Genomic DNA, 16,293 nt, shown 5'->3' on the forward strand with positions numbered 1-16,293 from the left:
TCTGCAAACACTATATTTAAGACATTGGATGGATGTTTTTAATGTTTTTTTTTTCATCTTTTTTCTTAATGTTCTTTCATGGACTCTGCAGGATTGTATTAAGATGAAAAGTGAGCACAGGCCTTGCAATGAGGGCTTTGTATCATAAAATCAGAATGCATTTTGAGGAGTTAACCTGTGGGGAATCATCTGTGGAATTTGTAGAATAAAAACTTGATTTTACACGCAATATGTCCGTTTTGAGGCAATTTGATATGTTTCTTTAAATCGTGGTTTGTGTTTTTTAACCAATGGCGGTGTGGTGAGGGAGTGGGTGGGATTATAATCTGCAGGTGACTGGAGAGTGAACCATTGTAATAGACTAGTTCATTTGAGTGCACAAATGTTGCAAAAAATAACTCATTTGACTGTGAGGGACGTGAGATTTCCTACGTCTTTGGAGCAGCACGGCTCAGATGCGATGGTGAGAAGTTTATGCACAAACATCGAGCAGATTAGGTTCAGATGCAGTTACAGACCAGGCCTTTGTGCGCTGTTTTCTGTCCACGCTGCAGCACATGGACCCGGATTACTCGGCCGCTTACGTGGTTCTGGACACGGACAGTGGGCTGAGAGGTTTCGGGCTCACCTTCACTTTAGGAAAAGGAACAGAGATCGGTAAGAGTTGAAGCAGTTCCGGAGACGGCGTGGTGTGTTGCACGTGACCAGAGCTTTAACTTAGTGGTGCATTCAAGTGCTTATAGGAAGCTCGGATTTTTAATCTTCTTTGGGTTTTAGCAAAATTGACATCGTGCTGATTGGTGGACAGAGGCTAGGGTAAACATCACATTTTAGGCACAATGTAAAGATACATAGACAATATGTAAAAGTAATACTGAAAAAACAAGAATAATATACAACATATGAGATACAAATAAGAATTTTCACAAGTCTGATCTATTTTTATATAACATATTTTTATTTGTGACATTTAAACTGGAATAATATATGCACTCATTCTGAAATAACATAAGAGACGTATAAAAAATATTTTGGCAATTAACGTTGACAAAGATTTTTTTTAAAGCCTTAAATTAACCTTTTCATTGAAATAAAATCACTGGTGAAACAATTGGTTTAGTAACCTTAACAACTCATTTAAAATAAGTTAAGAAACTTTATAAAATTTCTCACTTAAGTTGGTTTTTGTTTGTATCTTCTATCTGGAATCCAGAATTTTCTCTGTCCTTGTGAGACAAAAAGCTTATGAACCCACAATTATTTGTACCAGTGGCAGATCTGGAGTCAATGTATTGTTTTCAGCTGCAATTTGTTTCCGACTGAAAATTTTGCTGTGGTCCAGGTAGAATCTGGGTTGAATCAGAAAGAGAATGTATAAGGTAAGACAAAGATCAGGATAATGGCTCAGAAGCCATCCAACCTCAAATACCTGGAGGTCATCACCAAGTAATATATAATACATATATGGAAAACTTAAAATTTGATTATTTTTATTCAATACTATTTATAATGTACTGGCTTTAAAAATGTAATTCACTAACAGGTTCTGGATAGGTGTGTTTCTAACATTACTGCAAGAAAGCTTTTCTCTTCTCCTGTCAAAGCCAGCAGTGCCACCTTGTGGTCAGTCCGTGCATTTGTTAGATCTCTGTTGGATTAAATATTCAAATGTGCTTTGCTGAATGTGGTGGCATTTATGCATACATATACATTAATGCATTCTAATGCAATATTTTTTCCATTTGAACTCCTGCAGTGGTGCGTGCCGTCCAGGCTCTAGCAGGACTGGTTGTTGGGAAATCTTTGCACCACATTGTGAGCAACTTCCGGGGGTTTTACCGGCTGCTGACGAGTGATGGCCAAATGAGATGGGTAAGTTGGGATGGATCTGAAACACATAAAGGCTTTTCGATTTTTAATTTGGTTGCTGTGTGAAATTCACTTTCAGATTTCATAGAGGATTAATGCTGTAACCAAGGAGATTTTGGTGCAACTTTTTAAGAAATAGTTTATTGATTTCTCAGTTTATTGACAGTAAAACTTTATGTTCATTACACAGAGAGTGAGTGTGGCATGGAACCAACTGGCCTGAGCAGGTTTCATTTGAAGTCTTTAAAAGTCTGGGAAGAAATAAAACACAAAAAGTAATCTGGTTATACGGACTTTCTTTTTTCCTTTTCCATGCTTTAAAGATAAGATCTAATAATAAATGCAGCTAATTTTACATATGCTTGTATTTATTGTATTTATTTAAATCATTTTTTTAAATTCCAGATTCGCTGAAAGTTTGGTACTAAACAAAATATCTAGTTTGTAAGCTAAGTATGTGGTTTAGAAATAAATATTTTGTTTGCTGATTAAAAATTTATCTTAGGATTGTGACATTTATAAATGTATAAATAACATGGTGAAAAGATGACTGAAAAATTAGCCCCCATTTATTTCTCTTTTGATGATCTAAACCAGTGGTTCTCAAACTTTTTTCAGTGATGTACCCCCTTAAAAATATATTTTTAGTCAAGTACCCCCTGACACGGGCAAAACATTTTTGGAATAAAAAAGAGGTACAGTGCTGTAAATACCCTGTAAATACTGAATATAAAATTCAGTGCATGAACACACATTTATATTTTATTGAACTTTTTACAAAATAATTTTTCCCAAGACTTATTATGAGGAGCCTACTGATTTTTTAAAGATATTTTGAAAAGCTTCACGTACCCCCTGCAGTACCTCCACGTACCCCCAGGGGTACGCGTACCCCCATTTGAGAACCACTGATCTAAACAACTCAAATTGACTGTCCATGTTTGACTATGCAACTTTAATGGCACCCCATACAGCACCATCAAATCAAAATGATAAAAAAACAAACCTTTTTGATGATATTTTAATTTGCCACTCAGCCCTAAAGTGGGGTATTTCCGTTAATGTAATTCGCAGCTGAAGATGAAGATATTCGTAGAGATTTTCCTTCTAAAAAACACAAAAATATATACAAAACAGATGATAGCCTGTCTAGCCAGTTGCTGTCTCTTATTGAAGAAAACTGTGATCTATGAGATCTCCTCAGATGGGTAAATAATTAGTCATTAATTTTCCTGTCTTTATGGGGACCCATAAATCTTTTTATCCTGGATAAAATGGAACAAACAAACAAATGCAACAGAAGTGGAACGCTTCAATTCGGGCTTTTCTTTATTCACATCTGTTGTAAAACCAAAAAAAACACTCTATTAGAGATAAAATGTAAAGTATTGCTTTCATTAAAGCATCTGCAATACCTTATCTTGGCTGGTGTAGCTGGGTCCAGAGAAAGGCGTGATCCACTTGGCCACCGCTGCCATCCTGAATGCTGTTTGGGACCTGTGGGCTCGGGTGGAGGGCAAGGTGGGACTTTCATATCAGGCTTTCGTGATACCATTCACAGTTGTGGGCTCAAGATTCACAACCTAGTGTCTCTATTTCCCTGTAGCCTCTGTGGAAGCTGCTGGTCGACATGGTGAGTGTGAGATAAATTAGATTCGCGTCCAGGATGTGATCACCAGGGACAGATATTGTGTCGTATATCGATTCAGGATCCGAAACAGATCGTCTCCTGCATTGACTTCAGATACATCACCGATGTCCTGACAGAGGAGGAAGCTCTTGGTAAGACACATTAGAGGACTACTTGGCCTTTCGGTCAGAGCTTTTCATCCACTCCTATACATGAATTTACTATACTGCATTGACAAGTATAATTTTATAGACAAAATACAATATTTGGATTCACAAGTTTGAATTTGCTGTAGACTTTCTCTTATTCAAACATGCTGAAAATTATACATAAAAGCTAAAGAATACAAACTTATGTCCCTTAATATCTGGCTAAATGTCCAATAGAAAGCTCCTCAGAGACAAAACAACCTCTTTATCATCAAGAAGCCTCCAGTGTGGGGCGTGCTGTGGTGGTGCAGGGGGTTAGCACACCCCACGTTTGGAGGCCTTAGTCCTCGACGCGGACGTCGCGGGTTCGACTCCCGGTCCCGACGACCTTTACCGCATGTCTTCCCCCCTCTCCTCACCTTCCTTCCTGTCTACCTACTGTACAAAAAATACGAGCCACTAGCGCTGCAAAAACTCTTCGGGGAAAGAAAAAAAAAAAAAAAAGAAGCCTCCAGTGTAATCCTGTTGGATGTTTGACCACACTTCTTACTAAATTTATATTTATTGATTGGTTTCTTGTTCAGACCTTGCCTTAAAACCTAAGCCACATATCTTCAATGTAGTTGGGGTTTGAACTTTCCAGAATAGTAATATTAACCTGCTTTATCTACTCAAAAATCTAATGTTGATATCTGTTTGGCATGATGTCTTGTTGGAGCACCTATCTGTGTCCAATTTCCAACCAGTTAGCTGCGGATTTGGGGTGAAATTGAATAAACTGTCCTTGATTTTCATTATTTTACTCACTTGTTGCAATCCACTTGGACGTCTGGCTGAAAAACAGCAAAGCCTGCACCTTGGTGGTTGCTGGACTTCTTTCCCTCTGAGGGTGATTATTTGGGTCAGACGGTTGATGATGTCAACATAGCCGCATGGTCCCATAGGAATAGTCCTAAACATGCATCAAAATTAGAGAAGAGATGGACAAATCAACTAAAATGAATTTCATTGACTTCCAAAAAGCCTCACCCAAAGTCCTTTGTTCATAATTTTAAATTCTCGCTTGTGCACCTCTTGTTGTTTTTAAGTTGTTGTTTTATGCTGTAAAATTAGTCCAACCTCAAAAAAAAAAGGTTCAAATGTGTCTTTAAAATGTCTAAGTCATTATATCTGTTAATGAGAGGCAGTAAACTCTTCACTGCTTTTCTTAATGAGACTAGTCAGCTTTATTTGCTCCCTTTTGCTTTTTCAGGCATACTTGTGAATGCAAAGGAGGGAAAGCAGCAGAGAGGTGAGCAAACAGAAGAGCCATTAACTTCACCTCTAAATTGGATTTCACATGAAAAACCTCTTTTGGCTCTAACTCAAGCACTTTTAGTTAACATAAATATCTTCACTAAGATCTCTTTAACTGCATTGACCTTTCTCACCTGCTAGAGGACCTTATGATGAACCAGGGTTATCCTGCCTACACCACCTCCTGTGCGTGGCTGGGATACTCAGACCAACAGCTCAAACAGGTGGACTGCACAACAACCTGCTGCGTCTCCACACATTGGAGTGTCTCGTTTTAATGTTTTAATGATGTTGTTTCTCCAGCTTTGCACGGATGCTCTTCAACACGGTTGGACCCGGTTTAAGGTGAAAGTTGGCGCTGACCTAGAGGACGATATCCGGAGGTGCCGTCTCATCAGGCAGATGATTGGGCCTAGTAACACATTGGTAAGATTATTTATTTATTTATTTATTTATTCATTCACTTTTAAGCATGCAGTGAAGTGTTTTTGTTGAATTTCGAAATATGTTTGTGTCAGATGATTGATGCCAACCAGAGATGGGACGTAGCCGAGGCCATCAGCTGGGTGACCAGACTGGCAGAGGTCAAACCTCTGTGGATCGAGGAGCCCACTTCTCCGGATGACATCCTGGGTCATGCTGCTATTTCTAAAGTGAGAGGAATGTTCATAACTATATATGTAACAGCACTTTAAACCAGATTTTTGGTGTATTGTTTTTAATTGTAGTTTGTTTCTCTAAGCTTATTTCAGAACTTTTTTGTTGTTATTTTTTCAAGAGTTTTTAACCTGCTTGTGGTTTAGTTATATCTGGAATGCTGTGAAATGCAATATCAGCATAGGCCACGTACTTCTAGAAAGGTTTCAATTTGGGCTATTTTTGAGCTAATTTAAGGACTGCACATTTAGACAAATCACTAAAGATAATTAAAAAATGAATAAATACAAACAAATGTGATATAAATTAATATATTTTTTAAATGCAAGAATTTACAAATAACATTATGAAAACCTAGTATCCTAGGTCAGAACTTTAACATGTTTTTTTTATTTTATTAATGCCTCTTTGATCATAAATGAATAATCTCTACAATTCTTTTCTCAGGCTTTGGCTCCACTTGGGATTGGAGTGGCTTCAGGCGAGCAGGTTGGAGTTCAAGCATTTTCTATGCACTTAAAATAAGGTTAACAACTAGACTTGTTCCTCAGTATAACAATTTTGGTTTTTATTCTGCAGTGTCACAACAGAGTGATGTTCAAGCAGTTCCTGCAAGCTTCAGCGCTGCAGTTTGTTCAAATAGACAGCTGCCGGTTGGGCAGCATCAATGAAAACCTGGCTGTGCTGCTGATGGCCCACAAGTTCAAAGGTAAAAAGCAGGACAACTGTCTTCATTCATGCATCATTCAGAGACCCATGCTCTGGAAAAATGTTGTCAGCTTATTTATATAGCGACACGTCACAATAAATCATGGCAAGGTACTTTACAACACAAACACACCCAAAAAACTCATTAGTAACTCACATACAGTGAAATTATTTTCACTGAGGCCCAGTCATATTTGGATTAAAATACACACAATACAGTTCAGTTAGAACAGCCAAGTTCAGTTGCTCATTCAATGCAATTAGCAAATCTCAAGTAGCAATTTGTTGATTTGAGGCATCAGATGAGAGACGGACATCTCCAGCAGAATCGGCTCGGTATGAGTACCCATCTGCAGTGACAGACTGGTGCTTAAGAGAACAGGAAGCAGACAGAGGAAAAGATGGAGGCAGTAATCAAAGAGTTCTTTCTGTAGGAAGCAAAAGCGGCAGCAGTTACTCTGTGAACGGGTTTGTCTAGCTAAACACAGAATCACCAAACCAGAGTTACTTTCCACGGGGAAAAAAGTAGAGTACACAAAGTTCATTTCAGCAAGGAAAACTTTAAACGGGAGAAAAAAACAATGAGGGCACAAAGTCACAACTAAGGAGCATTGAGGCAGGTCATTTCCAATAAATTAGAACATGATGATTTTAAAAGATTAAAAGTAATTTTTGCAAATTGACAAGTACTAAATATGCTTTTAATACCTTTTTCAAAAGGCTACATTTCTGCAGAAGTTTATTACAGTCAAAGAGATTAATCATTCTTCTTCTGTACAAACTGATAATTACACAAATTTGATCATTTCATTCAGATGGTGCCCTTTTGGTGCTGAATAATCTTGCAATGTTACTGAATAACAAAGTTAAGACTATCAATTGTATCAACTGTGTTTTAACACGTATTGAGTACAACGTATAAACATTAAACCCTGCTCCAGTTTCTTTATATCAGTAGATCCATCATGTTTTTAAATAGTATTGTGAAACTGTTTGTTTTTTCAGTGCCTGTGTGTCCTCATGCTGGAGGAGTCGGTCTGTGTGAACTGGTTCAGCACCTCATCCTGTTTGATTACATCTGTGTGTCAGCGGATCTCAGTGGCCGGTGAGAGGTGTTTTAATTACTGACTGCCATGAATAACGGTACCGTCTGAACAACCTTTGGTGCCTTTGCAGAATGTGTGAATATGTTGACCATCTCCATGAACACTTCACCAGTCCTGCGGTAATACAAAACGCCCACTATCTGACCCCGAAGGTAAAGAAATCACAACAAAAGTCACTGTGTCATATTTGACTGAAAGATGAAACTATGCTAAAGTGCCGTCTTTAGCATAGTTGATTTTGTTTGTTTATGTGATGGACCAAGGCAATGATCTGCAAATTTGAAAATTGGAAAGAAAAATGTGGCAAGGTTTGCAAAATATTTTACAGGTAAAAAAGACTGGCATATAATAGTAGTCAGCCCCCTTTAGTCTAAATACAATGCAACCAAATGCCTTCTCAATTCACCTCATAGCATATACTTGTGTAAAGATGGCCCAGTGAAAGTCCTGACCTAAATCTAATTAATCTGTCCAGTCTGACTGAACTGAAGCTATTTTGCTAAGAATGGTTAAAATTTCTGTGAGGCAGTGCCACAGCCAGACCTCAGGTGTAAACACAGCAAAAGGTGGTTCTGCAAAGCATTGACTCAGGGTGGCTGAATACCAAGACACAACTCTTTCAATATTATTTTCTGGTCTCGTCTATCACTTAAAATAGATTTAGGCTGGTAGTTGTAAATTGACAAAATGTGTGGCAAGGTTTAGAGGTGTGAATACTTTTACAAGGCACTGAATCTGTGTGGTGCTTGTTGGTTTTAGGATCCAGGTTATTCCTGTGAGATGCTGGAGTCATCAGTGAAGAGACACGAGTACCCGGAAGGAGATGTTTGGAAACTACAAATCAACAAATAAGGACTTTATTGTCAACATTTCACAGTTAAATACTCACTGTAAATCATTTCTCTCAAATCACCAAAGTTTGTCAAAAGGCAAAATTGGGAGGGTTCTTGTGATTTTTTTGTTTCGAATCAGGTTGATCGCAAAGTTTTTTTTACAGAATTAGATAATTTATCAGTTAAAATACAGGAAAGAAAAAAAATAGTCAAGTACCAACAAACAGTAGAAAACGTCTTTTGGGGCAAAATAAACATTTTTCCCCTAAATTAGGCAAAACAAAGCCTTGTGTGAACTACAGTCTTTCAAGGTTAAAAGGCACACAGCCAATTTCAGGTCTCACACGGCCATCTGCATCTTTATGGTGGGGTGTGGGTTGTAGCCACAGATCTCAAAGTCCTCCGCCTGGAAGTCATTGATGCTTTCCACTTTTCTTTTGATTTTTAGTGTTGGAAAAGGGCGAATCTCCCTCTGGACCTGCACATTTGAACAGATCGCATGAATCAGAAATCAAACGCAACTACAGAAATGTTTTAGCTGAACTGATTGATCTAACCCACCTGCACTTTCAGAGGCTCAACGTGATTGAGGTAGACGTGAGCATCTCCCAGAGTGTGGACAAAGTCACCGGGCTGCAAGGGACGAGATGTGAGACGTTGGACAACACGTCTGTAGATTAAACAGAAATGAGGCTTGTGCAGCGCTCGTACCTTGAGTCCTGTAATGTGTGCAATCATGTAGGTGAGAAGTGCATAGCTGGCGATGTTGAAAGGCACCCCCAGACCCATGTCGGCGGAGCGCTGGTACAGCTGACAGGACAGCTCCCCGTCGCAGACGTAGAACTGACAGAGGGCGTGGCAGGGGGGCAGCGCCATTATGGGGAGGTCTGCAGACACCGAGGATGTTCAAATCAGAAAACAAACAACGACAGAAAAATAATCAAGAACTGTAACCTCGACTTACCTTTGGGGTTCCAGGCACACATGATGATCCGTCGATCTTCCGGGTTTTTCTTGATGGTGTCAATGATGTTTTGCAGCTGGTCGACACCTTGTCCTGTGTAATCTGTTGAAAGAGCGGGGGAATCAACACATTTAGATGAATGAAGGTCAGACTGAAAGCTGTAATTAAAAAAGAATCTTTAGCAGATGTACTGTAGTTCTTAAGAGGTTTACTATAGGTTTTAAGGTTAATTCAAGGTATACAGTAGTAGTAGGTATTTTGAAAAAGGGATATTTTCATACAGTTCATGGACTTAATTAGTTAATTTACATTTATGTTTCATTTAAATAAACAAGTGTGTATTGGTTGGCTTATAATAGGTATCTAATATAAAAAAACTAAAGGATGGGCCAGTTCAGCGCTCTGCAGTGTACCATAACAGCTGCAAGTTCTGTTTTTTGTAGACTGTTAAAGTGTTTTGATAACAAATTAGATCAAATATGTTATTAAAGCTAAACAATTAAAGTGAGAAAATGTATTTTAATTTAAAAAAGACCATCGTATGATATGCTTTAGTAGACTTTATGGGTCAAACATTAAACGTCCCACAGAATATATTCTAATAGCTTTGCTTTTTACAACAGTGCAGTACCTGTGTGCATGTCCTTGTACTCTGCACCGAAGTGCCTCCATTGGAAACCATACACAGGTCCCAGGTCCCCCTCCTCCCTCTCTGTGAAGCCCAGGTTGTCCAAGAAGTCACGGGACCCGTTGGCGTCCCAGATCTTCACTCCTTTCTCTGACAGCTCCTTGGCATTTGTTGATCCCTGCAGCATATAAAACAAATGCAACAGCCTCGTTAGCCCTGGTGAAACACAGAAAATGAAGAATCAAGTGGGGATTTCCCATCATCTTCACCTTAATAAACCACAGCAACTCCTCCAGGATGCCTTTCCAGAAAACTCTCTTAGTTGTCAACAAGGGGAACTGGTCTGCAAAGAGAACAAAACCAAACAGATTAACTGCTAATAATGCAAATGCTCAATTTTGCAATTCTAAGATGTTTTGCAATTCATACCTTGACCTAAGGGAACTCTAGTGTTTTGAAAAAAAAATACATCTTCACACACCTTCAACTCTTTCTGACTTTATTACATCATAAACAAAATATTGTGTAGGGATTTTTTTTTCAAGCCCAGCCAGCCTAGACTAGCCTAGTCAAAGTCTATGTCTGGACTTTGACTAGACCAGGTGTGCCCAAAAACAGTAAAAGCCACATTTAAGTATGTAGAGCACATCTTTGTCATTCGTCTGTAACAGCCTGGCCTTGGTTATCTTCCCATGAACTCTAATTTTCTCACCTTTTTGGAAAACTAAACTAAAATCACCAAACAGAGTTCAATGTCCTAATCCCTTTTTGTTCTAAATCTTAGATCTTCGTAACTCAAAATATTTTATACTCTCTTACCATCTCTGTACCTGTACTGCATTTTCGTTCGTTCATTCATTACACGGCTATGTTTTTTACGCACATAGGCTAAAGCTGGTCTGTACCTCGTAGGTTGTATCGGACTTGAGCTCCGAACAAAGACAGGACTCCTGTCCCGGTTCGGTCTCCCTTCTTGCAGCCGTGCTCCATGATGTACTCTGCTAGACTCAAATATCCGCGTTCATCGCACAGAAAGCCAAACTTCTCCTCCTTCTCCATTGCTGGCTTCTCGTCACTCCTAGAGGCGGCATCTCTGCGCACCTCCTCGGTGTGTATGTCAGAGGTTGCAGGCATATTAACATATAAAAGTTGAGGTTGCAGCGGGAACGGAGCCTCCTCAGTTAATCAAGACAGTCACGAACCCGGATGTTTGTATTTCCCGGGTAAAATGTCCCGGGTAATCCAGGGTTTCCTATTGGCCCGACAAGAAGGGGAGGAGCCACAGGGGGGAGGTGGAGTTCCCCTCCCGTGAGGCTTTACCTGTTTTGGCCGAGCGAGAAAAGGCAATTTCCTTTACCTCCCACATCTCTCCCGCCACCCATAACCTTTATGCAAAAAGAAAACAAAAACTTCACTAGAGAAAATAAACTTTTGCTATGTTTTAGTATTTTTTGCCCAATAAAATATTATGAGTATATTATTGCAGAGCAACATTTCACACAGCACATTATTTAATAATCAACAGGTTATCTACACTGCATTAGCCTGGCACTATAAAAACAAATCAAAAATGGAAGTTGCATGATGCTGATTGTGCAATTCTGGAATGCTACTAATCACTCACTATGCACATGCAATCCCAATATGGATAGATTTTATTTTTATTTTATTTTTTAACTTGCATAAAAGCTGATGCCTCAAGGTGTGATTCTTTGATTTCTTTATTTTCATTATGTCATTGTTGAGGATCATGCTGAGGATAAGTTTGGCGGATTAAGAAGGAAAAATAGTCATCAGTGCATCAGACAGTATACTGTCAAAATCTATCAATGAAAAGCCAAGAAGCTGAAAAGCTTTCCCAATTTCTTTTAGTGACATAAACTTCAAAATATGCAAGATGAGTGGACTGGACTGCAGATTTTTTTCAACTTCAGAGAAATTTGTTCAGAAATGGAGGTGGTCAGTTCATTCCTGTAAGTAAAAAAAAAAAAAAAAAAAACATTTTTGATTTCTGTTCAATGTGACTGAGATACAAAAATCCATTTCAGCATTAAAGTACCTAAAGTTCTAAGAGGTTTTAATTGCAGTGTTTTAATTTTGATTTAAGGGGTTTCTAAGGTGACACACTGTGCATCTTGGGAATTAAGAAGAACATTTACCACTTATTTGCTGCTTATAGAGTGTCAGAGCATGGTCAGCAATATATTCCACGAAAGCAGGATCCTCTACCATTAGATCTGCTGGGACTGATACAGTTAAAGGAGCTGAATCCAAGATGGACACAACCACACTGCTGTCAGCTTCGGGGTCGTTAGTTCTCAGTTGTTGCTGCAGATTCACCTGAAAAATAATCAGAGTACAACTGCATCATCTCACTATTTAAATAAGAACAGCTCATTTAGGTTTCTGTTAATAAAGCGACTATGTATTATTAATATTTTTGAAACTGTTTTATTCCAAAAACATCAGATACTGCATTAGCTTGATTATATTCACTCTTTATAAGCGGCAAATCTCTCCAGAATTGATGATGCGATCCAAAAAGAGAGACTGAAAAGCAATACTTTTTCTAAGTATTCTCCAGACGTACTGCGATCACCCTGAAGATGCTGCTCTGAGCCTTTGAGACATTGGCCACCCAGCTGATCCAGCCATACTTGTGCCTGGTGTCCCCAAGCCACCTCTGTGTGTCCACTGTGTGTCTGTGAACAAGCTGCAGCCTGTCGTCATACTGAAGGCGAGAGGCGTTCAGCAGGGTGTGCATCTCTTCCATCTCAGAGTGCAGCTGCTGCAATTGCGGACACTCTGTGAGCAGAAACGTTAATAGAAGGATAAAATTGAGGTAAAAAAACAAACTTTATTATGAAATCCTATGAGTCATAATGTTCAAAACATCTCTGGGATCTTTAAATCCATCTTATTTATACCACTGCAGACTATTGTGTATTTATTCTTACGAAGTAGGACTGAGGTTTTGCTGTTATGATTAAAACTTAACAACGCCCACAGATGTTGTGCAAAAATGATAATTTTATTGATAGAAACACAATTCAAACAATATAATAAAAATTGTATAAAGTTTTTAGCTAACTTATTTAAGTTTTTTTGCAGCTCAACCCCAACAGCATCATGGAACCTCCGCTTTCCTTCAATGTTCTTATTTTTTATTTTTTCCTTTCGCACAAATTTTACCATTTATATATAAACTCCATGAAATAAAAACCTGACATAGAACCAACAGGACATACAGGAAGCATAAGGTTGTAGGAGATAAGTTTTGTTTTCATTTTCTTTTTAAACACCATTTGTCATTTCTTTTCACTTCATGCTCTGCTTTCTGATAACCCACCACTTAAGATTTGAATATAATACATTACGTTTATTGTAACATTATAAATATGTGAAAATAGGTCCAGGGGAGGCTGCATGTGCCTCTACATCAAAAAGTTAACATAACTCTTTTCATCATGGTTTTTGTTACATCCTCTACAGTGAAAGAAAGCAGTACAATTCTAGTTAGTTTAGTTAAATCAATTTATTAAGCCAGCAAAGGGCTGGGAAACAGCACTTTATTTACCTTTTATTAGATTGTTTCCGCAGGTCTCACACAGGTTTTGGAGCTGCCAACATTGTGATGCCTGTCTGCGGAGCGTTCGACACAGATACCCATTTGGATGCTGTCCAAACGAAGAAAGCGATTCTGCATCTTTGGACATTAGTAAGGAATTGGTCATTTCTGCTCACATAAGATAGATAAAGATATATGGTGCATCAGGGTGTGTCAGAAACCTCTGTTTGAGTGGTGAAAATATTCATCAGCTTCTTGAATCTCTTCGAATACATCCTCCACCGTGGAGCTCAATTCCTGCAGCACATCTTTCCCAAACGCAAATGCTGAGTATAAGATGTGATCCAAGCCCCAACTTTTTAAAAGACTATCATCAGATTCATCTGGCGATGCAGAGGCTTCGAGAAGGGAGGGTCCAAGCACATGCTGCAAACTCGTCATCAGACTGATGCTGTGGTTGTACAAGTCACTGATGTTCGACAGCAGCTGAGTGAACGCAGCATCAGCCTGAAGAAGCTCCACGTCTGTTTCATCCTCTTTAATCTCAGCTGAACCAGATTTAAGTTTATCTGAATTCATCCCTGTGGCCTCAACCTGGGAGGCCATTTTCCTAAAAAAATCCTCAACCTGTAAATAAAGAGAGATTTTTCAGGTCAGCAGGTACCTGCACCATTGTCACTTTCAGCCAGTCTTTTTAAAAGTGAAGTCAAACCTTAAAAACAAAGGAAGCGTAGCCACGGCGACATGTAGAGGTAAAGAAGGCCTTACAAGAATCCTCCAGACAAGGCCGACACTCCCCAAAGAAAGACTTAGTTAAATCTCGACACTGCTGCTCGGCCTCCTCAAGTTTCTGCTCCGTTTCCCTGGCCAGCTGCATGACCCCCTAAAACAACCCCCAACAGACACCGCTTAATAAGCCAGAAGTTTGGCATGCAGCCAAGCCCGTTCTTCTAAAAAGAACAGAAAACATATAAATCTGTAGACGGTTCATTTATCCAATGTGGGAGCACACAAGCTGTGCTCCCACATTCATGATTCTCTGACTGCTTTGTGGTTTCTCTGTGGCTCTGCTGTTTAGGAGGCAGAAAATAATAATTTTCTTTGATAAGAAGCAGAAAGACAAGCATAAAACTGTAATGCTCTTTCTCCGTCAAAGCTTTCAAGATACACATTTTTATTTTGAGTGTATGCATCAGAAATAGAGGAGGATAAGAGACATTAAAAATGAGAGGATTCCAACTTTAATCTCAAAATTCTATTTTTCTTTTTTTCAACTTTAAATCTGACATCTTCCATGTTCCAATACAGGAAGGTGAAACTGACCTGCTGTGATACGTTTACCCTTCCTGTTAGCTGCTGAAGGCAGCTGGCTTACTTGTCTCTTCAACGTTTAGTCTCTGTGACCGATAACTAATTTAGTGAAATAACTAAAACTGCAAAAGTATTGAATGGTAAGTAAGGAAAATGACCTGCACCTGGTAAAGACCAACTTTCTATTGTAACATTCTGGATGAACAGATAACATGCCAAAATACAGATTTCCTTTAAATGGCTGCTAAGACATTTTGTGCTTGTTCTTGTTCCCTTTTTGGACACATTGCTGAAATAGAAAATAGATCAGATAGACTACTTGAAGTCTTCTTCCTATAGGAATAATTTTCTCACTGTATGATGCATTCAATGATCATTAAAAATAATTGATTCTTAAGTTTGCAACCTATTATCAGAAGCTAGTACTTCCATCCACTAATAACATGCAAAACTGTTATTAAATTACAAAAATAATAAAATAAAAAATAGCACACCCTTTTCTTGTCTCCACTGTGCCTCACTTCCTCCATCAGGTATTTGTGCTTCTCTTCTTCTTTCTCCATTTTTTCTTTTACTTGTTTCACTCTGAGTAGAGATTTCTTTATCTCCTCATTCACATACTTCTCGCCGGCTGCAGACAGATCTACACAAATCAGAGAAGCTATCAAGTTTTTCTTGATTTTCTTTCCCTTTTCACAGTCAGATTATGTGCTGAAGTGGGAGACCTTACTTGTCAGGATGCCTTCACTCAGTGCAGGAGAATTAGCAGAACACAGGAAAATGTTAGTGATGCACAGGATTTGAACTAGAAGCCTCCTCATCCTGTTTTAAAACATCCAAAAATGCAGAATTTCACTTATTTTTTGTTGGATAAAGCAAAAGTTTCTTATGTACATTGTAAATCTGGGAACTTTGGGAGACAATATGTGGAAGGTGTGGATTTTTTTCTATTTCAAAATTGCAGGAATTCTGAAAAGGTGGCCAAAAGGTGGCGCCATTTCTCAAACCTTTCCCTCAAAACATGAAACATTTGCAACACAGTAGGAATACATGCAACTTGTGTGACCAATTATCTTACTTCATAAGTTTTCTGGAAATTTACAACATATAACTATTAAGCATGGCTAGCTACAGAGATGTGTGTGAAGTTATTAACTCAAACAATTCTGTTTCCTTTGGAGCACCTGTATATTACTAGCTGCTGCTTTTGGTACTTTACTTATTTTTCCATGTAAATGCTACGCAAAACAGAACCAGAAACAGAGTAGACCAGAGTTTTACCTTGATGAATAAACCAGACTCAGAGTGAAGGCTGCAGGTCCTCTTGGATGGATGAGAGTGGAAGAGTCTGCCTTCTGTATTCTATTTTTGTGGAGCTACTCAGCAGCACAGATCCTCTTAATGTATTTGCATTATGTGTGGAGCATACCCAGAGGTCAACGTAATACCGGCATTAATACACAGTTGCGAGGCTCAGTTGTTTACATGTCTGTCTCTTGCACAGACCTGCCTGTAACAGACTGCAGGACCTTCCTCAGGTTAAACTTTATACTCTAATCTCCAACAGACTGACG

The 16,293-nt window shown here is 38.7% G+C and overlaps 3 protein-coding genes across 5 annotated transcripts; 1 reads left to right on the plus strand and 2 right to left on the minus strand.

The window, feature by feature from the left end:
• Nucleotides 1-327: 327 nt before the first annotated feature.
• On the plus strand, nt 328-8,350 carry enosf1 (enolase superfamily member 1). Its single transcript, XM_023326745.1, has 15 exons — nt 328-463; nt 555-657; nt 1,757-1,872; nt 3,304-3,390; nt 3,476-3,502; nt 3,579-3,651; nt 4,901-4,939; nt 5,086-5,168; nt 5,248-5,370; nt 5,463-5,597; nt 6,049-6,090; nt 6,181-6,310; nt 7,315-7,414; nt 7,486-7,567; nt 8,175-8,350. Exons 1-15 carry the CDS (start codon nt 383-385, stop codon nt 8,265-8,267), a joined length of 1,314 nt encoding a protein of 437 aa, XP_023182513.1. The 5' UTR covers nt 328-382; the 3' UTR covers nt 8,268-8,350.
• tyms (thymidylate synthetase) lies at nt 8,251-11,115 on the minus strand. The gene is made up of 7 exons (XM_005798563.3): nt 10,746-11,115; nt 10,110-10,183; nt 9,844-10,018; nt 9,213-9,314; nt 8,960-9,135; nt 8,810-8,881; nt 8,251-8,726 (listed from the first exon to the last, which is right to left on the minus strand). Exons 1-7 carry the CDS (start codon nt 10,972-10,974, stop codon nt 8,589-8,591), a joined length of 966 nt encoding a protein of 321 aa, XP_005798620.1. The 5' UTR covers nt 10,975-11,115; the 3' UTR covers nt 8,251-8,588.
• A 207-nt stretch (nt 11,116-11,322) lies between these two features.
• clul1 (clusterin like 1) lies at nt 11,323-16,050 on the minus strand. 3 transcript variants are annotated; one of them, XM_005798564.2, is made up of 9 exons: nt 16,001-16,050; nt 15,450-15,541; nt 15,214-15,362; nt 14,121-14,291; nt 13,630-14,035; nt 13,418-13,546; nt 12,431-12,645; nt 12,000-12,180; nt 11,323-11,811 (listed from the first exon to the last, which is right to left on the minus strand). In XM_005798564.2, exons 2-9 carry the CDS (start codon nt 15,538-15,540, stop codon nt 11,801-11,803), a joined length of 1,353 nt encoding a protein of 450 aa, XP_005798621.1. In that variant the 5' UTR covers nt 15,541; nt 16,001-16,050; the 3' UTR covers nt 11,323-11,800. The 3 variants fall into 3 exon arrangements, with proteins under 3 accessions (XP_005798621.1, XP_023182511.1, XP_023182512.1); XM_023326743.1 differs by lacking the exon at nt 11,323-11,811 and having other exon boundaries at nt 11,869-12,180; XM_023326744.1 differs by lacking the exon at nt 11,323-11,811 and having other exon boundaries at nt 11,869-12,180; nt 15,450-15,461; nt 16,001-16,049.
• Between the last annotated feature and the right edge of the window lie 243 nt (nt 16,051-16,293).

This window comes from Xiphophorus maculatus, chromosome 21 (genome assembly GCF_002775205.1).
Source record: "Xiphophorus maculatus strain JP 163 A chromosome 21, X_maculatus-5.0-male, whole genome shotgun sequence".
NCBI classification, from domain to species: Eukaryota; Metazoa; Chordata; class Actinopteri; order Cyprinodontiformes; family Poeciliidae; genus Xiphophorus; species Xiphophorus maculatus.

Bases quoted from the DNA above. Each gene is read 5' to 3' on its own strand.
- enosf1 (XM_023326745.1), top strand. From the start codon at position 383: ATGTTGCAAAAAATAACTCATTTGACTGTGAGGGACGTGAGATTTCCT. The intron at 658-1,756 runs GTAAGAGTTGAA...GAACTCCTGCAG, and splicing joins AGGAAAAGGAACAGAGATCG to TGGTGCGTGCCGTCCAGGCT. The intron at 7,568-8,174 runs GTAAAGAAATCA...TGTTGGTTTTAG, and splicing joins CCCACTATCTGACCCCGAAG to GATCCAGGTTATTCCTGTGA.
- tyms (XM_005798563.3), bottom strand. From the start codon at position 10,974: ATGCCTGCAACCTCTGACATACACACCGAGGAGGTGCGCAGAGATGCC. The intron at 9,315-9,843 runs GTACTGCACTGT...CTCTTTCAACAG, and splicing joins GTACAAGGACATGCACACAG to ATTACACAGGACAAGGTGTC. The intron at 8,882-8,959 runs GTACGAGCGCTG...CGTCCCTTGCAG, and splicing joins CACACATTACAGGACTCAAG to CCCGGTGACTTTGTCCACAC.
- clul1 (XM_023326743.1), bottom strand. From the start codon at position 15,540: ATGAGGAGGCTTCTAGTTCAAATCCTGTGCATCACTAACATTTTCCTG. The intron at 13,547-13,629 runs GTTTCTGACACA...TAATGTCCAAAG, and splicing joins TTTTCACCACTCAAACAGAG to ATGCAGAATCGCTTTCTTCG. The intron at 12,646-13,417 runs GTAAATAAAGTG...TTCTGCTCACAG, and splicing joins CGGAAACAATCTAATAAAAG to AGTGTCCGCAATTGCAGCAG.